Genomic DNA, 24,193 nt, shown 5'->3' on the forward strand with positions numbered 1-24,193 from the left:
TCAGAAACCAGGGACAACTGAAATTGTGTACACCAGAACTGATAGAGACAGATTTGAATTATATCTGTGAAATGTTGTATTTATGTTAATAACAGTGAATTACAGAATGTGTTATTTTGTTATCCTGAATACATTTAAGAAACTTGTCTTTGTGGGAATACCCCATTAAGCAACCTTTACCCTTTAAAAGGGATACACACATCTTAAATATTTGTTGCAAGGGTAAGTTCTCGAAATAGATGCACCTACCATGTATTTATGATGTATACTTTCGTTGTCATTAATATTAACCATGAGAATGCCCCTTTAACTCTGCTTTGTGTTTTTTCTTCTTTCTGACTAACTTCGGTCACACCAGAAACGTCTGATTTTGAGAAAACCCACTTTAATGAACCAAGAAAAACATATCTGTATAAGCAGTTATGCTATATAAGGATTGCTATATTTAGGAAAATCTGTGTGTTTTACTTCCTTCCATTAGTTAATAAGTGCTTAAAGAGGTATTCCCACTTTGGAAAATTAATGTTATTGTTTGTATGATGATAATACAATATACTTTCTGTATAAATTCCTCAGATTTCTAGATCTCGGCTTGCTATCCTCCCACAGAAAGCTTCTATGTTTACTTCCAGTGGACAGAAATCTGACCATTGTCATACAGGTGCACAGCTTGTTAGTATCACAGAGAGTAATCAGAGCTGCGGGTTATAACGAGCCGTTCACCTGTGTGACCATGGTCAGATTTCTGTCCACAGGAATGATGCAAGCAGAAAACCGTAAAGAATTGATACAGAAAGTATATTGGAAATTTGTATAACTTTTCAATATCCAAACAATATCAATTACTTGTTGAAATGGGAACACCACTTTAACTTTCTATGTTATACATCAATTTGAAATGTTTTACTTCTATTTTTATAAGGTTTTCGGCTTCTAACTACATCTGTTCCTGGGGATTCAGGAAAAATATCGCCTCCCCCAGTTTTAAAACGCAGAGCAGCATCTTCTACTAGGTAAGATCTTTGATCAGGATGATATGTCTTCCAAAGTATAGGACTGTCCAACTATGCAAATCCTTTTATTTGACTTGCTGTTATGCCTGAAAGTCTTGGTGCGCAACCATTCTTTGATCTGATGGGCCCCAGTGCAAAGTCTGTGCCAAGTCCCCGACTATAATGTATGGTTTATAGTAATAGTCTTCTCATATGGGAAAGTGACACCATAAGGGCCCCCTAAACCTCTTGGGCCCGGGTGCGACCGCAACCTCTGCACCCTCTCAAGTTACGCCCCTGTCTGTGACACCCCCCTTTTTTTTGGAATGGGGTTTTACTGTTTTGGCACAAATGAAGACAGATTTTTGTCATAAACAGCCTGATAAATCTGCCCCATAGTGTGTTTATATACATGAATTCTTAATTTAATTTGCCTTTGGTGCATAATATTATTTATATTGATATTTATTGATAAGGCCAGAACCCAGAGGCAGGCAATTGCAAGATGATGTACACCATCATTGCAGTTCAGAGAGACTGGTAAAACTCTATTGTGCCACATACTACCTAGTGCTTGAGCGATTAGGCAGAATATTTGGCTGTGTTGAACTGGATGAAAGTTGAAATAGACTCAGATGTGCTGGTGGATAATTTAGAACTTGCTGGTACTTCAGAACTTCAGTGGGTATGTCACTCCCAGAGGCGTAACACAACTCCAGTGGGCCCCAATACAAAGTTTGGATTGGGCCTCATTTTCTTGAACCTTCACCAACATCCCCATTCTTTACATTATACTTGAGAATACACATATACTAAATACACACTACAAATACATCGATACCCGCATATCCATATTGGTGAAACACTGCCAATACTGCTGTTTAAATCAGTTGCCTTTTCTCTCTGTGCTGGCCTGTCCCCTCCTGGTCTTTGTCCCAGTGAATTCCTTACAGGTGACAACTCTTTGTCCAAGATTTCGGCATACAGTGGGAGTGAGGGGCGTGTTGAGGGAGCAGTGAGGCGGCTAGAAGTTCTTTGGGGGTGTAATAGCCCTAGACCCTGGCACCCAGAGGGGTAACGCTCCCCCCTTCCCCTCAAAGCACTACATTTAAATAAAGATGAAACTCAATTTTATGAGTAAAGCTGTTCACACAGCCGGGATGAATGGTTAATAAAGTTAGAATTTGATGGTAGTTTTCTTATAACTACCTACCACATGCTGGCCTTTTCCCCTTCTCTTCAGCTTTCGGTGAGGGACACCAGGGTGGCATAATGACCTCATATAATGAACACAGGCAGAAAAATCTTTTTGCCCCTGGTTGTACCCCTAAATAAATGGAGCTGCTGATTGCTTAATTCTTTGTCTATAGCGCAGAAAGACAGCTGAGTACTGCGCTCAGCTACTCCTGCAGTGCCATTCAGATGAATAGAACAGTAGGGCGCATATGTGACCATCTACTCTTATTAATTTGGGGGTACAATAGGCCCCCAATCGCATATACACTGGAGGTCTCGGAAGTGGAACTTCCACTGGTCTTCCATCCTCCGAATAAGGGGAAACTTGTTGTTGCCAAAATTTCCCTTAACCATCCAGCTTTTATTGCAGATGTTGGAATACTATAGCAATACACAGGACATAACTGAATAATGGCCATTATCACAAACTCCATAATACAAGTCTTTATTCATCTTATTTATTGTTCGGTCTGTTATATTGTATAAAGTGCAGCTTACATTGTGTAACGCTATATAAATAGTAATGTATATACAACATATCATCCACAGTTAGGTGATTTTGTCCTGGAGATGTTTACCCACCACAATCTAAGTAGAAGGTCTGGATTGACGTCTTATCATAGAGGATTAAATGGATTGAATACTTGAGTTTAAATTTATATACGATAAGTACTGTACAATGGGCGACCCCAATATAAGATTTATATACACACATGCAGTCCGCATTGACATATAAATGTACTTTTCTTTATAAAAAGATCCTCCTTTTAGCATTGATAGTCCTGTATTTATAGTTACAAAAAAACTATCCCCTACATTGTCAGGATGTGCTGGAAGAAGTGCAGTTCGCTTCACCCCTTTAAGTACCACATCTTTCATCAAACTTGGCATAAATCAGTAGTATTCTATGTTTATAGCTTTACCTTCTGGAGTCACTGGGGGACATTTCTTATAGCATTTTCTTGGCATAAAATAGTATCAAAACAATCGTATTTTTTTTTTGTACTAACAAATCTCAGTTGCCTTTTCCTGCGCCTAAGAAATATAGAATCACTGCTTAAAGCCAGGTTTATGCCTTGTGATTATTTTTTCTATTTTGTGATTAGTTTCAAAAAAGTCACCCGGTTTACTGATTTATTAAAGGGAACGTGTCACGAGAGGCCTTTTTTGAATTTCCCATGTCAACAAGGACACTAAACATCATATCCCCAAACAGTTTTTATAAAATGTCAAGTTAAATCAGATCAAAGTTAACCTGGCTCCCGGGCAGCTTTTTTTTTTTTTTTTAAGTCTCTGGGTGTTTGGAGCAGGTAGCAGAGGGCAGGTTATCTCCACTGCATCTGTATGTTCAGAAGAAGGTGCTGACCGTGCAGACGCAAGATTTGCTTCCTGTGGTCAGCAAGAACTTTTTTTTTTTTTTTTTTAAATTAAGTGAAGGATAACAAGCATTTTCTGGAATGAGGGGGGCTCTGCTCGTTGCTCTGGGAACGCAGGCAGGGAGCCAGGTAAACTTTTGTTTTTTATCTTTCTAACCAAGAATGGCACACATTTTATAAAAAACTGTTTGGGCATATGATGTTTAGTGTCTGTGAAGACCTGGGAGATTCCAAAATAGGGCCTCTGGTGACAGGTTCCCAAAGCTCCTTTAATGGGCTGCAGAAGTCACAGGACGGCCTGCCTAATGGTAAATAATCCTGACTTTCTGTAAATTTGGAATCCACTTTAACCTGCTGGGAAGAGACCTGGCTGCTGTAACTAGCTGAACCCAGACCTCCATCCGCCGTTTGCATTAACTTTATGTAATCTGTAATTGACCGCACCCCCGCTCCCCCAATCCGAATGAAAAGCTGATTGGGGGGGGGGGTTGATAAGGAACAAAGCAACGGTATATTCAGACGGCCGACTGATCGCCCAGACCAGATCTTGGGCGAGCACAGGGCCGTGAAGGGTGGGTTCTATTTGCCCTTCCTCCCTCCATAGGAAGACTAGCGTCCGCTCTGCAAATCTGCCCCCGACTCGGTCACAGTGTTGTGACACACCATGTGCCCACCGCATCAGGAGCCATACATTTCTTGTGGTCGTGTTCTGCCTGCAATTGGTGCAGCCAGATCGCTGTCAAAATTCCATCCATCTAAATGTATCCTAATTGGACTTTGCTAAGTTTTTTGTGTTCATTTTGTATTGCTGTTTTGTATTGCTGATTTATGCAAAGTTTGTGACCATTTAAAGATGATTTTTGATATTGTGGGGGAAGGGGGCAGGGGTGTGTGAACATTTATCCGAAAAATGTTATAAGTGTTAACCCTTCCGTCTCTCTCCCTGGCTGTAATATGCTATGCGCATTATTTTCAGAGATCAAGCTAAAAAGTGAAGAGGTTATTCCTCCCATCTCAGAGCTGTTTAACCAAACACAGGGAGATTAGATGTGAGCTCATGCAGCCTCTATAGACACACACTGTACAGGGTGCAATACACAGCTCTGTGGGAGACAGCAGTTTTTGTGTTTTTGTTTGTATTTTATACAAACTAAGAAGAATTTGTTAATGAAGTATATTAAAAAAATGTTCACCACAATTCCCTGCACACAATATAAAATAATTAACCAAGTGATGGTTACGCTTTAAGTCCATTGAGTATAATATCATGTTGCAGGTTACATTCCTCCTGCGGTTCTCTTGCTTAGATTTTATGTTACAGATGACTTGTTCTTTTAGCTAAGCGTTTATCCACTAGTTGTCTAGTAAATAATTTCAATTGCTTACTCCTTTTCTTAATCTTTATCTGACAGCGAGGATAGCGAAGAAGAGAAACAAAGAAGGTGCCGTGAAGCAGCTGTTTCAGGTTTTGATATTCTTAAACACAGCGCTATACAGACAACCCTAATGAACATACAAGATACAACCAATGTTAACCCGCCTGAAAGAAAGAAAAAGAAAAAGAAGAAAGCTAAAAAGAAAAGCAGACCAAGCGATGAAACGGAGGAGGAGCACATGGAGCCTGAGGGTAAAATAAATGGGTTGAAGAAGAAGAAACAAACGGAAATTACAGAGGAGACTCAATCAGATGATCTAACAAATCATCCGGATTCTAAAAGAGAGCCTAAAAAGAGTAAGCTGGGATCACATGGGGTAAATGTGACTCCAGAAAGTGGAAAAGATGGCTTAAAGAAGAAAAAGAAAGAAGAAGTAGTAAATGATGGGATTGCTTTCGATCGGAACATGAATTCACTGTGTGGAAACAGTGGGACTAAAAAGAAGAAAAAGAAGGCGCTTGTCAGAAATTGTGATGAACCTGTCTGATGTTAAACCATTTTTAGATGGATGATCAATGACTTATCCAGGCAAATACTTTGTGTTTCATAAACACAAGTCTGATTTTATGTGGAGACTCATTCATTAAAAGTGGCAAAGTCTTCAGTGGTTTCAGCTGTTAGTGTTTTCACATATATACCAGAATAGGTATGTGGTAGTCATTCTGTGCAACACAGATCTATCCATATCTCCAGATGGAGTTGCAACCTATCTGATGTTTTATTGTTCTCTTCCACATTATTTATCGTGAGTCCAAGTAATGTATGAGCAGGTAGAGCCATGGTTGTAGGCCTTTCACTGTGAGGACGATGCCATCTGTGTAGACATATAATTTTCTATGTTGTGTGAAGGGGAGAGGAGGTGGCTGTGGCTCTCTGGGGTACTGGAATTCTGGTAGTGTACCATGCTTGCTGAAGACACTATAAAAAGGGAAAACAGAAAAAAAATCAGATTAATAGGTTCAATGTTTTGATTGTTTACAGTAAAAATATTTCACATTTTGACCTAATGCCAAGTTCCCATAGGCTATTTCATACTTCTTATAGATTTTCTTTTATAATAAATCTTCTTTGTTCCAATAGGTTTTAAAAGTATATAAAAGTATACCTGGCTTGCTTACACCAAAGAGGATCAAGTCATGGGGGTGTGTGCAAGGCTCCAACTCGCGTTGTCATCACTGCTCTCTTAGATCTTTCCCTCCCTCATCTAAGCTGACCCCATGCTTCAAACAAATCCCTGCCAGCGCATGTCTAGATGGGGGGGGGGGGGGGGTGTTAGTAGAGCATGGAGAGCAGTGATGACACCGGTACTCGGAACCTTACATAGACTTCCCCATAATATGTTTTTAGGAAATATAAAACATGTTTTGTTTGTGTACAGTTTTACTATATTGCTATACCTATAATACAATCAGTATATGAATGGTAAAGTATGTTATTCTTGTAATAAGATCAAAGTAATACCACATGCACACGCAGCCATTGTTTTTGATTGCTAACACAACTCCCCATTTTAAAAAATGTACAGTTTTAACAACATCAGACAAGTACAAACTCTTCCCCCCCCCCCTCCCCCAGAGATGGATAGCGGTAGTAATCATTACAATAGAATGTGCAAAGTACACAATAAATATACACTGTGTGGGGTCACAAGAAGAAAAAAAATAAAAATCATACATAGCAGTACATGGGGGGGGGGAAATGCACAAATTCCAGAGGGTTAATTACTGGGAAAGGAAAGTCATTAAACATAGAGAGTTTGGATATTATTGCTCCAGTTATGGTGCAGTAGGAAACTGGTTCTGTTGTAGATGGTAGACCAGGAGAGTCTGGCCAGGGCCCCCAATTCTGCTCAAACCAACTTTTTTGCTTTCTTCTTCTACCAGGATAAAGGATTGTAAACAAGCACACTGACATACTGGTGTGTGCCCCCTCTGGCAGGATCTGCTCTTCTTTCTCAAGGCTAATTATTTTATATACTTTACATACTCTTGCAGCATAGGAAGAGAGGTTTTTGACGAGCAATGAGTTTTCTAGCTTGATGCAGCATCTGAGCAGGTACAAGAGCTGTGGCATAAGAACCATCTTGGTCAGATTTGCCATCCCTCCACTGATAAAGGACATTTATACCACGCATGTGCTTTCTCCTGGGCTTTAATAAACAATGGTTGTATATTCAGGGGGCGGAAGAGATCCAGACTACCAGGTACTTGAAAGACACGACGTGTATCTGACCAACATCTAAATTGTGAGGCAGCAGGAAGAGGACAAACTTGTCCCAGTTTATTTTCAGGCAAGAATACTGGCCATAATCAGAGATCAGTTCCATAAAAGGGCCTTACTAAGTCTGCACATCTCCAAGGAGCAATAACATATCGTCTGCATACAGTGCTATGCGTTCCTTATTCAGCCCATATTTAACCCTACTAATGAAACTTGATGAAAGCAGCTCCAATGCCAGGGCAAATAAAAACGGGGATAGGGGTCAGCCCCAACGGGTCCCTCTCCTCAATGCAAATGGGTCAGACAAAGGATGTTGACCCGGATCAATGCCATCGGTGCACACCACAAATAATATGGGCCAAATCCCATCTGCGTTATGACTGCCCATAAAAACTCCCATGCTGTTAAAAGCTTTGGTCGCATCGAGTGAGAGGATGGCTCTACGCTCTGCACCCTCAGGGTATTGTTGCAAGTTAAGGAAAAGACGGCAAATATTTCTGGCAGCGAATTTGCCAGGCATAAAACCTGTCTGGTCGGTATGGCCTATGTTTACAATAACTCCCTGTAACGTATTGGCAAGCACCTTAGTAACAATTTTAATGTCAGTGCATTAAAGAGAGCTGGATTGATAAGACTGGCTGTTTGGGATCCGTGCCTGGCTTGGGGAGTAAGACCACAATAGCTTCCTTCATAGGTTCTGGCAGAGTACCTGTAGTACTGTATACACATTCATAAGAAGCTCAGGTAATAGCATCTCTGGTATCTTATAAACAATTCTGCAGGAAGGCCGTTCACACCTGAGGCTTTAATATGCAGGAAAGTATACAGTGCCTACTCTAGCTCTTTGAAGGATTACTGCAGATAAGCTCCTACTGTACCATAACTAAGACAGCAGAGCTTCCAGATCTCAACATATCTACTACTGTGAACCTGACCGAGAGGTAGACAAGCTCTATAAAGCATTCTAACATTTTTTTATTGATAACATTTCTTCTTGTAGGCAGAAACAAAACTGGTGCACATCTGGTTCTGTATTATGAATATACAGCTTGGTGATTTGCAATACATCATTAGACAATAAAATTATTCGGGGTTTGCTGCTTACCAGTAGGGCTTGGGGAGAGTCGGTGGCTGGGAGCAAGATGCAAGATGTTAGAGTCCTGACTCTGAAGCTGGGAACTCTGGGAATCTCCCTGTGTATTAGAGTGCAGGGAATGGACCTGTAAAAAGGAGTTCATTTTCATATCACCTTTAATAACATGAAGTTTTTCTTTCATTTCAAAAAGGCAATATTCCATCAATAAGTTCCATTGGAGAATTTATGTTAATGCCGTCTTTTTAATGTATCTATATATGTATAAAAATGTATTCAGTATTTGGAATGTTACCTGTTTGGGGGTCAGACTTGTCAATGTTCCTAAATTAGATGTGTCAGTGATGACCATTGTTTGTGGAAAGAAGCCAGCAGATGCATACTGTGCAACATCTGGTTTATGACCATACAGAGCTGTAGAAATGAAAGCATTATTATTAATAATAATCAACTTGCTACAAGTTCCAGCAAATCCTACTACTCGCTTTCACCAGCCATGCCACCTGTCTCACAGCAGACAGCTCAGGACTGCTGCTCATCTTCCTTAGCCACACCCCCTCTCCTTTGTAGCGTTCTCAGTTCATTAAAGTGAACCTACCACTGGGAGTATCATTGTTAGCTTGTGACAGGTTCCAATTATATCCAGTCCAGTTATATATCCAGTTTATATAAGTTTATTTTACATTACTTGTCTCCCTGCTAGCAGCATGTGCTGAGCCCCGGGGGAGGGGGCAGCGGCAGCCTATGTTTGCCTGTGTCTCAATCTCTTCTCCACACTGATCCAGCTCCTGGAGGAGAGGGAGAATGCATGAGGAGACTCAGGCACACAGAGCCTGCAGCTACCCCTCCCGGGACTCACCACGAGCCGCTGGCAGGGAATCCACGGCCTTGTACATGTGCCCATAGAAGATAATGTGCATTGATATGCCCACACCCAGTTGTCAGTTTATTTATAAATGTCTAGGAATAATGACATGGTAACCACACAATGTAGAAAACCTAGGGAAAAATGCTCACGTAGTAGCTTATGGGCAATTCAGGTACTGAAATGGAAAGTTTAGTAGACACGTGACACATTGGGGCAGATTTATCAAGTGTCTGAAAGTCAGAATATTTCCAGTTTCCCATGGCAACCAATCACATCTCAGCTTTCATTTTACCAGTGCTCATGAATATTTTAAAGGGGAGTTGCCAGGGGCAACTAGAAATATTCTGACATTCAGACACTTGATAAATCTGCCCCATTCTCTTTAACCCTAACTAGCTTACCATGTGGAGACTGGAGCTGTGCCATTGTTGCCATAAATGGATTCTGGGTCATATGCCCCTGGACCTGTTGTACTATTGGCTGTTGGTGGGTAGGATGAATTTGTTGAGAAAACTGAACAGGCTGCAAGGTGGTCAAACTACTGCCAACACTGTTTATAACAGGAACACTCTGCGATTGTGATGTAAGACCTGAAACACAAAGTTTTGCTTATTTATTTCACAGTAAACAGATGTTTGTCCATCACACGACCATGGTCAGCTTCCCGTTGAATGTAGAAGCAGAGATCTTGAAAACCATAAATAATTGGTGTAAAATTACTTTTCATCATACAAACATTAACATAATATGAGTGGACAAGTCCTGTAAAGTAAATCAACCATCAAAATCAAACATGATAAACCAAGGACATTCTGATATACCCAACCACTGTGACTGTGGTAATCCTTGTTATCCATGGCCTCCTAACTTCTAAAATAAACATATAATATTATGCTAATGAGCCAGAGGGGCTATGGGCATGTTACTAGAGCCCCTGTGTACTGTAGCTACACAGGCTGTTACACTGTGCAGGAGCACTTCCCCCTCCCACTATGTGCTCTCTGCTGCTAAAATTACATGAAGTGTTGAAGGAGCAAGGGGGGGGGGGGTGAGACTTACAGCTGCATTGTAACAAAAGTCTGTGAATGCAGAGCACATAGGGATTCTGTCTCGGCATCATTTTAAAAGTTGATTATAAAAGGATAACAACGCCGGGGACTACGAACAAGCTCCTCGTAGCTGCGCGCCGAAGATTAAATGGTAGGCAGAGTAAAGAGGCTACTGGGGCATGGAGTACCTGCGGCTTGTAGCCTCATGTCCGGCATGCCCCAGTAGCCGCTTAAAAAATGTACATATGCCAGCATTCAAGTTTTCTAAAAGATCCTCACGTCCCATTCATCCACCTACCACACGATCTACCTTTATAGGTAGAATCGTGGTGGTAGGTTCCCTTTAAGAAATAGTTAAATACAGCAGATTTAAAGAGGCACAGAGCTGTCAGTCAAAATAAGGGGGTGTGGTTCACTGGCAGCCTGGAGAAAACAAGAATCATATCTTGAATATGAGAATTAAGTATGCTAATTTGCATATAAGAAAAACATCTGTACCGTAATTAAGGTACAATGCCTGACTTGTAGCTAATTGTAGGTGATATGGGGAGTACTTGTAACCCTTTACCAGCAGGGGGGTAAAATTCAGGTGACAGGAGGTGTAGAGAGTTCAGAAACAGGGCGGGTGACTGCTGTATTATCATAACCCGTTATATGCTGTGGTTGGACTGTGGCAGTTTATTGGCAAGCAGCTATCGGTTCCCTCACAGTCATATTGCATTATATTATATGAGTGATCAGACCTGGGAGCATAAAAAAAATTAGAAAAATACTGTATGAAAATTTCAAATACACCCCCCTCCCTCCCATTTATTAGGTACCCATGCATCCAAAAGTTCCTGACCTAAAAAAATGTCCAGATGTCCTAATCATTTTTACCCATATAAAAATGTTACAAAAAGTTATCATAAGCTTATAGGTTTCCCCAAATGGTGTAAAACAGCTTGTCCTGAAAAAAAGACCCCTAATGCAGCTCAGTAAAAAAAATTATCCAAAACAACTATTTTAAGGAGCCAAGAGCACACACAATACACAATGTACCATAATGTGCTTGGTAGACTTTGGTAAGGACTTGTTTTTTTCAAAGATAGATAATTAATGATGTAAGTAAATGTAATAAAGTATTGTACGTGCGTTCAGGTTTCATGGAAAAGTGTACTGTGTTCTGTGAAGGTTGAAAGACTTTGAGGTTATTCCACAGCACAGAACATTGCAGACTCTTCTGACAGCAGATTGGGTGTGGAAGTAATTCTTGGGTGTCACAAACCACCAAACTGCTGCCCTCAGCATTCTTGATCAATAAAAAAATACTCCTTTTAAAAAAGAAACAAATTTGATATAGTTTCCTTACCTATAACTAAAGTTGAAGGGCCCGAATTGCTAAATGCTGGTCCAAGTGTTGCATCTGTGCCAATTGTCATGACACTGGGGAGTGAGGCCATGATGAGATTTTGTGCTTGGCTCAGAGTGTGCTGTCCATGGTCCAGGCTATGCAGAGCAGTTAGTGTGCTGACTGGTGGAAGGGAGCCCCCTACTGTTGGAATTAATTTGTCACTGCTCATGAGACTGTGGCTATGCTCGATTCCAGTAGGAGAGAGATTGCTTTGACTGGTCACCATTGAGCTCCCACGCTCATTGGCAGATTCTTGGGAATAACGAAGACCTGTTTAATGATAGTATAATATATTTAATGTAGGACGGTATGAAATAAGTTGTCAGAACTTTTTGGCAGACAGATATGCTTTTTACCTGTTCCTTTGACTGTGGGAAGATCATGGGTTGACAGAGGAGGTCCAGAACCCTGTTGTCCACTGTATGTGTCCATTGCAAGTTTGTGTCGAAAAGCTTCTTCTTTGCGTCGGTTTGCAAACCAGTTGTACACTCGCACTTCTGTCACCAGGTTAGAGCCCAGCCCCTGTGCTTGTGATGGGGACACCCCTCTTTGTAGACACTCTGCCCTTGAGTTAGCATAATAAAGTGATACATCTATTAGATATGAAAATTTGGTCTTATTGCTTATCAATATCTATGTATTTAGACAATTGGCATTTCAAACACACTTATACACTTAGGACCCGTTCACATTTATCATGGATATCATACAGTGTGCAATACCTAAAGCTCACTGTAGTTTTATTTCATTCATACTGCCCATGTCTTTTTCACCATACAGACACTATTAAAGATGAATTCTTCGTTTGCAATGTTTCTTACCTGTTGCATTCTTCAACAAGTGCTTCACGTTCCTCCTTGCTTGGATTCTTCTGTCGTTCATAAGCTTGGAAGAGGATGTGTTGTGACGCTGGACCCCACTTGAATCTGTTCCTTCTCATTTTCTTATTTGGTACCTCTTCACAAGACATATCATCTGTCATCATGGTTTGGCCTGCATGTGTGAATTCTGTCATTAAAAGACAACTATTAGGGCCCTACATATCTTATTTTAACTAATTCGGTTCTGTTAGATATGTAGTCATACTCACGTCTTGCAATCTCTCGCTGTTTACTGACATACCAGGTATAAAGGGCTGCACGTTTTTGGGTTTTCATGGGTGTACCCTTGTTGAGGTGCTGTGATAAATGGGATTGGTTGAGTCCTGTGGTGTCCACTACTTCCCTCTGAGGAATATTGTGCTGCTGTAAGTAAGATTTGACCAATTTGGCCACATGCCATGGGTCTTCCCTAGAAGATAAAGTTTTACCATATAAACATATGTACCAAATATTGTTATCCCCTATCTGCAATTACAATAATGGGGGTCCCATTCTTGCCAGTTGAATACATTGGCAGGCGGAGTATGTGTCCTGCTGCTCCATTCGATCTTGTGATAGTGATAGAAATTGCCAAGAACAGCTCTCAGCTATTTCCAGCACTCATGTTCGAGCACTATACTTGTCAATTTCTCATGCTAGACAGAATGCATGCACAACCTGCTGCTTGATTAAACTAGTAAAAACGAGACCCTTTTCTTCTGATCATAAATCAATAAAACTTAACTTGTAGGTAAAAGTCCCTGCAACATAAGTATGAAAATGTGGCCAAAATGCAGAGAATCTATATTTATATGTGAATAAGCATATACAGGAGGGTCTTTATGTAGGTGGCCACAGGTCCATTGCACCATCTATGGCCTAGTTTCTGTCCAGCTCTTCTTCTCTTATGGCAGTGCAGTCTATCTACTGTAATCTGGGCATTAGAATGTGCACTGTACCTTGCAGATATTCCCATGGTGCACCAAAATGCTTATTTTCATATTACTAATAATAATTATTCCTTTATTTCTATAACGCACACAGATTATGCAGCGCTGCACAGTCCCCTGTCCCTGTCCCCAATGGGGCTCACAATCTAATCAACCTACCAGTATTTTTTGGAGTGTGGGAGGAATCCCACACAAACACTAAAACTGACACACGTGTGTGACAGTAATCCTCCAATGCAGGGCACTTTACATACAAGGCCTTTGATATGACTAGCATGCGATTCTGTTTTATTCTGGTGACCAGTAGTGGATTACAGTGAAGGCGCAACCCTTCTGAAGAAATCTGTACCTGGTCATGTGATGTCACACAGGTGCAGGGCTCATTATCACATAGCTCTGATTATGCTCTGTGATACTAACGAGCAGTGCACCTGTGTGACCATGGTCAGATTTCTGTCCATTGGAAATAAACAATTAAGTTTTCTATAGAAAGACAGCAAGCAGAGATCTAGAAATCTGTGAGGAATTGTTACAGAAAGTATATTGGAAAAATATATAACTTTTCATCATACAAACAATAACATTAATTTACTGAAATGGGAATACCCCTTTAACTATTGATTTATGAAAAGTTGTTTATAATTAGAGGTTCACTTAAAATTGGTTATTGATATAAGAGAAAAATCAGCACATTTCTTGGACTGGGTATATTCTAGTAAATGGGATTGAATTTCAATTGCAGACATAGACATATAAGGGCATACTTATCATACGCTGGCGCTCGATTGTCCCAATGCTGCCTTTTTGCAGCGGGATACATCAAGAGGAGGGTCAAGCAGCTGTGCAGTGTTTATTAAAAAACCGCAGTCGGCGACTTTTCACATATAATAATAGTGTAATAATAGTTGTAATAATACTGTAATAATACTGATGATGGCAGTATTATTTGACCATGTGTACAGTGTATTACTTGTAATTCTGTTATTTGCATCAGTATGATGGTAACTTTAGCGGGGTTCTAATATTTGGTTCTTGTGCAGCAAAATTATTAGTAATATTCGTCTTAAGTTTTTTTTCATTTAGCAACGTTATAGCGGTATTATTCATTACTATATACTTTATTGGGAAGGGTTTGGCAGTATTATTTTTCCCCTTGCATAGTGCCAATATATAGTAATTTATATTATTATTATTTTTAATATATAATAACTGATTATATTTGTTATCCAGGCCTCCTTCCTTGTAAAAGCAAATTTTAAAATTATGCTCAACCAGAGCGCCTCAATGCTGAAGATTCTCAGGCTGCTACAACGAGCAAAAAAATGTCTCACCCAACCCTCTTCTTTTTCCCTCCTCCCTCTGAGACTGAGGGGTCTCTGGTAACGCCCCTAGAGGCCTTCAGACTCATTACCATAATTTTCAAAGTAGATTTTTGAGGCAAAGATGGATAACAAATATAAAAAGTTTACCACAGTCACAGTGCCTGAATCTACGAGTAAGTGTCCCAGGTTTATCTTGCTGTGATCTGGCTTTACAGTCTATTACACTCTCTCACCCTCTCTCTGCCTCAACAACACTTGTGAAGTGAGCACTTGTTGCAGGGGGGATGGCGGTACAGGGAAACAGTCTGTACAGCCAGCTCATAAAGGGCGTAGAGTAGCCCCAGGCTCATTAGCATACATTTTAAAGCCGATTTTAGAAGGGCGTTTAAAAAAAATATAAGATTACCTCAGTAACAGTGCCTGGTTCTATGAGTAAGTGCCCCTGGTTTATCATGCTCGATTTTGATGGTAGATTTCCTTTAAACAGTGAGTACCAATATACGAGTGATAACAAGTGATAACGGCACGACCTATACCCTTCAATATCCTGCAGTCAATCCAAGCGCCAAAAAACACACATGGGGTCCGCAGATATTACAAGCAAAATGTTTTCAGTGGTGCTCAAGTCCTAAAGAACACAGTCCATCCAGCAATCAAACAAGGTATAGGAAAAGGACGGCACTCACCAATCTTCAGTGAAAACTTTTTCTCTTCTTTATTGTTGCATACACAAATACTCACAAGGACAAGGTATAAGGGAGGGAGTGATGGGGAGATGCCTTGTAATAGGCAACGGCCGTTTCACGCAACACAGTTCTTCTTCCGGCCTTTGTATGTAGTGATTAAAAATAGGGGGAGTTATATACTTATAGGTCAAATGTGTACACCTGTTCAAATATGTTATATGCCACTGCAGACAAGTCACGCCTGTGGAACAACCTGGTGGTACCACGCCGCAGCAAGTCCGACCCGCTTTGCGGCGGGCTCTGGTGAAAACCGGTTGCCACTTAGACTACGGTCCCAGGTAGTGGATTGTGTCATTGTCCGCAGTGGTTCAGAGCATCCACAACCTCTAAGCCTGACAATAATGCATCAAATCAAATGGTAGGTTTCCTTTAAATAATAGTTTTTTGCTTGTTTTATTTATTATACTTATCCTAATGGTATTCTAAAAGGATTAGAGGTTATGAAGAAAAACATGTCAATAAAAGAGGGTAGGTCAACCTTTGGATTCAGAATTAGATTTAGCCTCATTTTGAATATGGGTTATGTTGTTGTGAGGCTTGTAAAGAGTAACATTGTTAACTCAATGTTTATGTTTGTGTGATTCCAGTGACACAGACTGAATGGATATAGTCAAAAAGAAATAATAGATTACCATAATTAAAGAAAATCTACCTGCAAAACTAGGTAATATTAAGCAGCTTTTAGCTGAGGAGCAGTTGGCTGTGCAGTGAAGAGATAAGTGCATGCTCAGGAACTGCGAAGTGCTGGGTGACGGGAGGAGGAGGGCAGTAAGGTCTGCAAAGGGGCGTTCATAATTGTGACATGAACAAGCCCGTAGGGGTTCTGATGTTGCCCACCAGAGCTCCTCTTGCTCATTTGCATATTTTTAATACTCGTTTTTACCCAAACTAACATTGACAAAACATTTTTTTTTTAAAACAGATGCAGAACGAGGGGGCACACAGCAACATGTAGGTGACACAGATTTATATAACCTCATGCTGCTGCAAAATTTTCTCTAAATTCATTACCATAAATTAAGCCTCTTTAGGTTACAGGCACATGAAAGTGCTATTGCTGATTTTTTTTGCGGATGGTGCACTGACACATTCACTTCTATGGACTCCTACACATGAATGTGTTTTTCACCAATCAGTGTGGAAGTTGTAGAAAATTAAGAGAAGGTCCTATACCTGTCCATATTTGCAGTCTGTACCTTCCCATAGTAGAATAATTGTGAAAAATACTGATTCCACACTCTTTTTGAACTTCATTTTCAGCCTTGTTTTGTGGATCCCCAAAACCGATCTCATACGGAGGATACATAGACAGTTTTTTTGTCAGACATACGGATCAGAAACTAATTACAAACTGATAAAACCATCCGTTGTTTGCAATCCTAGGACAGCACACATTTGTGTACAGACAGCCTTACTGCAATAGCAGTGAGAATTTGGAATTATTTCTATCACCATGGTATGATGATTAATTCATTGAAATATGTTAAAGGAGATATGGAGGCAATACTTGAAAGCAGTAATATAACAAGTTGTATACTAGATTGTAAGTGGTGTGGCATTGACTTTATGTTTCCACAGCATAAAAGCTGCAGTATTAAATGTAATGGTTTATAATAAATAATTATAATAGTTCCTTTATTTATAAAGGGCTCACAGATAACGCAGTGCTGCACAGAGCTTGTCAAATAAGTCCTTGTCCCAATGGGGCTCACAATCTAATCAACCGGAGGAAACCTACGCAAACACAGAGAACCCATACAAACTTCAACCTTTTTTCATCTCACCAAACTATAACTGTTTAATATAATAAAATCATATTTTTATCTTTTAACCTGCATAGGTGTGGGGTGCAGAAGAGGGAGGCTCCTGCTGAAATAAGTTGTCCAAGGCACACACGTTTGTGAGAAGGACTGAAACTAAATAGACATTTCTTTATATCTCAATTTCTATTGCAATATTTGATTAAAGTGGGATTGATGTGGAAGGAGAGGAATGTAGTCAATCCTTGTCCATATGCCCTATTAGGCCATATGGATATAATCTTGTGTGAACCTCAGGGGTTCTAAACCTTAGCAAAATAAGAACATCATGTTGAGGAAGAGACACCTGTTAACAAGTTGTCTTTCCTTTAGATAGTATTTTATATATCATTTATTTCATGTATCTATTCTAAGAGCTAACAGCTACAACATGTACCGCTCACTAAAATATCAAATTAGATAATAAATTGACATTTTCATCATCAATTTCTATTTGGATGCAGTGCACATATAGATATAACAATACTCAACTACAGTGTAGGAAATATTAATCTACAACTTAAGATTTGGTTCTATAAATGAATTGATATTACCAGTAAATTTTAGATTTTGCAAAGCAACTTTATGTATTGAGAATGTGTCCATACACACCTGAACACACAAAGCTAACCCTCCCCCAGCGCCAAATTGTGCTTCTCTTAGCTACTGATACCAGCTTATCTAAGCGCAAAGTCCAATCTGGTGGTAAACAATTACTGCAATGTACTAGGGAAAGGTAGCTGCACTTATACTTTGGGGCCACCTGTATCTTCTATATGATCCTTTGTAAAAGAAGCATGTCTGGATGAAGTATTAAATAAGATTAATGACATTGTTAACCTTCAGACTTATTTATGGATACTCTTAATCATAAAACCTCAAAACACTAAATCTCTGCCCCTTACTGTAATGATTATCTAAACTGCGATCTTCAAGAATTGCCATCTTGTGCAGCAGAGCAGTTACTGTGTCCTATTGAGGTTGGTATTGAATGCAACTTCGTAAAATACACCAATAGATCTCTGGGCATAGGTGATACCCCACAGACCCATATTCCATCCTTAAAGGTCATTTCTAAGGGCGTTTTCACCTCCCTTTTGTTCCGTGAACAATAAGTAACCCAGTTAGTTAGTTATCAACTCAGAGGAAACAAGAGGCTGGTTGATAATTTATAGCACCTTAACCAATTTAAATGGAAAGTTCATATGAAGAGATTTCTATCTGGGTAGACCCAAAACAGGCAGACACTGTCTCTCAGTTCATTCTGTAGGTTGCATGGGTTTGAAGCACAATACCTTTCTGCTAGGCTAACCAGAGAACAGATGATTTTCTAGAATTGGACTGAACCTTGGATTGCAATATGGACATGGTCAGAGGTAAGATTGATTGGGCACCCCCAGGTAGGGTCAGGACTGCTATTGGGTAAAGTGGATTTCTCAACTCGTTCAGAAAGGTTTGGTATTAACACTAGATGTTTAAAAAACTGTAACCTTAAGAAACCAAATTAGGAAAGGAATTTAGTCAACTGTATCTGCCCAGTTGAATGGTTTGCTCGATCCAGGCAGTCAAGCAGAACATTATTGTTGTGCCGTCTTTAGCAGCACTATCGCCGTGATCTCAGTTCAAAGTAGCATTAGAGAGGTTAATCATCAGAGTTAATCATCACAGAAGGCAGAGGCCATTTGGTTTATAAGTATAGAAATTATGGAGGGCCTAGATAATTAGTAACCAGCTCAGGCCCCCTGAGCCCCATTGATTAGGAGAACCCACAGTACCCTGAGGAGATTCAGAGCAGGACCTAGAGCACCATAAGCAGAAGACCTAGGACTTCAATTGGGGGTTAAGAAAGAGCAGCATAATCAAAGAAGAGACAAAATTTTGTCAAGAAAATGGAGGGATCCCACAGCTAAAGATTCAACTCAGAGGAATAATCGGCAGAAAATAACCACCTGGAAGCCTCATGTCCTACAATATGAAGTTGGACGGCTGACCTTTGAGAAGACATCAGTTTTGAGAGTAAAACTAACTTCTAAGCAAGACTCTGTATTATACTGGAAGAAATAATCGGATTTGCACACGCAACCTGGGAGCTTAATGGAGGATTTCATTTATAAATGTATTTTGAAAAACATAATATATTGGAGTTACACCAAGCGCTACTTTCAATAGAATATGATTTTCTGTGTACCTATTGAAGATATACCAGAGGCCTGCAGCATATATGAATAGATAAATTTAAAAAAAATGGAAGAGTCTAAAACAGTGGAGGAAAATAAGAAAATGTGCACAAATATGGAGAATAGGATAACAAGCGTATGACAGTGTAATAAATAGTACAGTGTAGAAAGATCTTACTGGAGCAAGCGTTCCACCACGGCCTTCTGATGAGCAGCCTCTTCTGGGCTCAGTCTCTCCAAATCCTTGATAACTGGAGGCGTAAAATCCCCACCATCCTCAGAACTGTCGTCTTCTGACATGTGAGACTCTCCTAGTCCATTGGGAAGTTGTACACAGTGATCCCCATCTTCCAAACTACTCATGTCATCCAGGGGATCTCTGGGATATTGGTAATTACTGCCATCATTTAGAGCTTTCATAATAGTCTCTTTAGTAACACCTGACTCCAGCAATGCCTTCAGTAGTTCCTGCTGCAAGTAAGTAAGCTGAGACGCCATCCTCTATGTTACCTGCTAACATCTCACCATCCTGCGGTTGCAATAGGGATCAGCAGGCGGGAGCCCATGCTCTACCCACCTTCTGTCTCCTCCTCCCCCCAAAAATACTTGCTCTGCGGCCACAACCAACAAGTGGTCACCCCCTGGACTGTCTTCACTGAGACATAGCAGATAAGGGACCCTTGTCACTCTCTGTTTACATCAGAGCAGTGTAAATCCTCCAAGGTTCATATTTATCCCTGCGCTTCACAAGTTACTGAACTTTGGACCCCAACTCTGCACAAAGTGCATGTGTGAGAGAGGGGGGAGAGGAGGGGAAGAGCATGTAAGAGGAAATAAAGAAATGAAGAGTTGGAAAGGTTAAAACTGAGAGTGAAATGCATGAGATTAAAATGCTAGAGGGCTATAGAAATTATGAATGGGTAATACAAGGCTGTGGTGGGAGTGATTAGAAACCATAATATAAGCAGCTGTCAGTTCGAACAGCTCAGTCTAACATAACAGCAATGCTTATTAATGTTTTAAAATAATATTACACCAGGATAGACCACATCAATATATATCCAAGTCTGTGATCATACATGTACTTGTTGATTTAAAACACCACATGGGCAAAAGTGAAGTACCCCATAGAGTCTCTAGAGAAATGCAATGTAATCTTAGGGTACACTATCCACCAGGTGACAATGGCACCTTGTTTGTAACATCATATTGGGATTTTCACAACCAACAAATTTGTATATCGTGTTTTCAAAACGTAACATTTTCAAAAACAGAATAGGAAGATCTAGGAAACTAGTCATATATGTATCGGTCTAACTTAAGGGCCTTGTTTACACAGTGAAGATTTGGCAAAGTTTTTATTTTTTACATACATAGAAAGCATAGATTTGCAAAACTGAAACAGAAAGACTTGTAACCTTTTTTAACCTAATCCTACTTTTTGTGTAAAATAAACTCAACCAGACATTACTACAGCACTGTATGAACAAGACTTAAAAGGATAAAAGGAAAGTGTTTGAGTGTCACTCTATTAGTTATCTGCGTTTTACAAATGACGCCTAATAGTGTTGCATATGTCCAACTGTGATATGGCCTGATGATGTTCTGTCGTTTTCCTTATTTTATCATGTTGTATTCTTTACTACAATTCAAGAATGTAAAAATATGTGGAATATGTTGGCGATACATAAATACAAGTTTTCTTTCAAGATGAATTACAATTACGGTATGTAGAATTTTATATTGATTATGAAAGTCTGGTGCTGTTAATGCATGCTAGTAGATCATTGTAGTAATTTAGGGGTTAACTTTGCACAGAGCCTCAGTGGTGCAGAGTAAAGTTCCTGTTAGCAGGTTCACAGACTTCATTAAAATGTCCCAGCAAGGTCAACACAACCATAAACATAAGCTGCAGTTACCAACCTAAGAGCAGTTTAGATTTTTAGCCCTGCTTTGGATTTGCTTGACTAGTTGTAGGTGTTTTATACCTGGTACATTGAAAGCTAAAGAAAATTTGTGATCCATGACATAAAAAAAATAATATCTTCACTAAAGGTGTCCATAAACATAACTTTTGTTGTACAAGGCGATGCACAATCTGATTATTTTACAGTCGCTTAGAAAGTGACACCCACATCATAAACATTCCACTCATCTTAAAGAGAACCTGTGACAGGCTTTTTTCTAAAATACTACATGTTGCAATGGACTGGTTACTTAAAGGGGTTGTCCAGCAAATAATTGATATGGTTTGTGTAAGGAAAAGTTATCCAATTTTCAAATATACTTTCGGTATAAATTCCTCACGATTTTCTAGATCTCTGCTTGCTGTCATGTAATAGAAAGCTTCATTGTTTACTTCCAGTGGATAGAAATCTGTCCATGGTGATGTGATAGACAGACAGGTGCACAAGCCGTTATTATCACACAGCTCTCAATACTCTCTGTGATAATCACAAACTGTGCACCTGCTTGTCCATCACATCACCATGGACAGATTTCTATCCTCTGGAAGTAAACATAGAAGCTTTCTGTAGAAGGACAGCAAGCAGAGATCTAGAGAACCGTGAGGAATTGATACAGAAAGTGTATTGGAAAATTGTATCACTTTTCTTTACACAAACAATATTAAATATTTGCTGAAAGAGGACAACCACTTTAATGTCCTAAACAATGCTAGAGTGCGTTTACACGTGGCATTTTTAAACACATTCCAGCAACACATGCGTTTTAGGAGCAAAAACCGCCACATCTGAACGCACTCTTATTCTAATGCTGGTTACAACAAAGAAAGAAAAAACAATGAAGCTTCAAAGTGCCAAAGTTTAGAGAGAATAGCAGGAAATGCTGTTCTGAAAGGTGCAACTTCAATTTCTGAACAGTGGCCAACCATGGTAACTGCAGCGGGGTTCATATTCCACTACTCAGAGAGCAAGGATGCACTTGAGGCTCCTTTCTCTGCTGTTATTCTGGAGATTTATGGGGACCCCAAGCACTGGACTACCACTGATGGAATGTTCACCTATCTTAAGGACATGTTTTAAATCAGTCCAAGCGACTAACAGGCTCATCTCTAGTATTTGCTTTGTTTCACTAAAGCCTAGGGAGAACACATTAACTGATCATGTTCCCCAGGTCTATTGCATACGCAATGAAGCTGGTGTGTACTCATATTTTTTTAAATTGTAATTAAGGACACAATTAAAGTGGGTAAGGGCTTTTAGAGATGCTACAAGTCATTGGTCCAAAAAGACCTGTGGGCGGGTTAGTGTCCCAAAGATCCCTGAGAAGTTCTTGGTGTTTTGCAAAGAGTCAACTATGTCACAATTATGGAAAACTACAATTGTCACTAGTTCATAGAGTCATATTGGATTTTGTACACATTCTTTGTATGAATGGTCAGCTATGCTGGTATTGGGCAAAAACCTTGCTTTATTTTTGTTATCATGATCGTTTACTTTTAGTGGTGCTGTTCACTTTCACATTTGGAATGTCTTTGGAATAAATCTTTGATCCAAGTGCACACAAATGCACTAAATTTACATATCAAAAGAATTATTATGAAAGTGTCTTATACAGTAAAAAAAATTAAATAAAGTACAGTAAATAGGAAATTTTTCATCAAAATGTTAAAATTAAAATTTGTAGCTATAATTTAAATAATAATTTAAAAGCAAGCTATTCCTCTCCACTGCTCCATAAATGTGCACTTGTTCACAAAAGGAGAGGGGGGGGGGGGGGGGAATACCCTGCTGACTTACACCAGGTGGCAGTTTATCTCAGTACACACAAAGGATCAGGAGTGTTGAAATGACAGATGTGGTTGACATTCATCTTAGGCTGGTGACACACAAACAAGTTTCGACAATCTAGCTCCATATGTCTGTTAGATTTACCGGCCTAAACTCAGTTCAGTTCAGAATTTCTACGTTTGGATGGTAAATCCAGCCAAAGACCATCTCCGTAGTTTTTTAAACCACAGAGTGAGCAAGAAATGAACAAGCAATTATGATTTTCACATATTAGGGAGGAAAAAAAGATATTGGGGCACATTTACTAAGGGTCCGTTAATTGCAAATTCTTCAGTTTTGCGCTGAATTGCCCCGGGTTTTTGCCGCACGCTATCTGGTTTGTGGCGCATCAGTGCCGGCTTTCATGCGGCACAAATTGGGGGGTGTGGACGTCGGACAACCCGACTGATTCAGACATACAGCGGAATTCAACTTTCAAAATTGTGTTGCAAGATCAGCACTTACATGCACCAGGAAGAAGAAGGTGAACTCCGGTGGACCTCAGTGGGGAAGCGACACATACAGGAAAGTGGACGCACGATCATAGTGAATCGCGGCAGCTCCAAATATTTGTCGGACATTCCGGATCGACAGCGTCAACGGGACGAGTGAGTAAATGTGCCCCACTAACTTTCAATCACATCAAACAGGAATTTTTACTAATTATATAGCTAGAAATTTGCAGAGTTTTCAAGCACCTCAAAGAATATCATTGGTCCTTAATTTTTTACATTACTTTACTTAAAACTGAATATGCACAGCAGTGCAACATATATGTACAGAGACCTCACTTTTATACAGTAGCTCATGCACACAGTCAAATCATATATCTTTCTTGTGCCAAACTATGTTAGTTGCTGGTTGTGTGGATCACATAGAAACATA

General features: G+C 39.8%; 2 protein-coding genes across 3 annotated transcripts in view; one reads left to right on the forward strand and one right to left on the reverse strand.

Annotated features, from left to right (window-relative positions):
* Window positions 1-5,642, forward strand: part of C1H12orf43 (chromosome 1 C12orf43 homolog) — a 10,779-nt gene extending 5,137 nt beyond the window's left edge. Inside the window, exons 5-6 of the mRNA XM_072146026.1 lie at window positions 923-1,013; window positions 5,017-5,642. Coding sequence (XP_072002127.1) covers window positions 923-1,013; window positions 5,017-5,527 — 602 coding nt within the window. The 3' untranslated portion in view covers window positions 5,528-5,642. The remainder of the gene's footprint in view (window positions 1-922; window positions 1,014-5,016) is intronic.
* On the reverse strand, window positions 5,313-20,253 carry HNF1A (HNF1 homeobox A). Of its 2 annotated transcripts, none has more exons than XM_072146000.1 (9): window positions 19,696-20,253; window positions 12,754-12,953; window positions 12,485-12,656; window positions 12,020-12,228; window positions 11,622-11,933; window positions 9,623-9,811; window positions 8,649-8,767; window positions 8,366-8,480; window positions 5,313-5,958 (listed from the first exon to the last, which is right to left on the reverse strand). In XM_072146000.1, exons 1-9 carry the CDS (start codon window positions 20,013-20,015, stop codon window positions 5,834-5,836), a joined length of 1,761 nt encoding a protein of 586 aa, XP_072002101.1. In that variant the 5' UTR covers window positions 20,016-20,253; the 3' UTR covers window positions 5,313-5,833. The 2 variants fall into 2 exon arrangements, with proteins under 2 accessions (XP_072002101.1, XP_072002094.1); XM_072145993.1 differs by having other exon boundaries at window positions 12,485-12,671.
* Window positions 20,254-24,193: the final 3,940 nt, after the last annotated feature.

Source organism: Engystomops pustulosus, chromosome 1 (genome assembly GCF_040894005.1).
Source record: "Engystomops pustulosus chromosome 1, aEngPut4.maternal, whole genome shotgun sequence".
In the NCBI taxonomy this organism is placed as follows: domain Eukaryota; kingdom Metazoa; phylum Chordata; class Amphibia; order Anura; family Leptodactylidae; genus Engystomops; species Engystomops pustulosus.

Excerpts from the sequence above, each read along its gene's own strand:
- HNF1A (XM_072145993.1), bottom strand. The coding sequence starts at position 20,015 with ATGGCGTCTCAGCTTACTTACTTGCAGCAGGAACTACTGAAGGCATTG. Across the intron at positions 12,954-19,695 it reads GTGGTGGAACGCTTGCTCCA|GGAAGACCCATGGCATGTGG; the intron begins GTAAGATCTTTC and ends TTTATCTTCTAG. Across the intron at positions 12,229-12,484 it reads CTTGTTGAAGAATGCAACAG|GGCAGAGTGTCTACAAAGAG; the intron begins GTAAGAAACATT and ends TGCTAACTCAAG.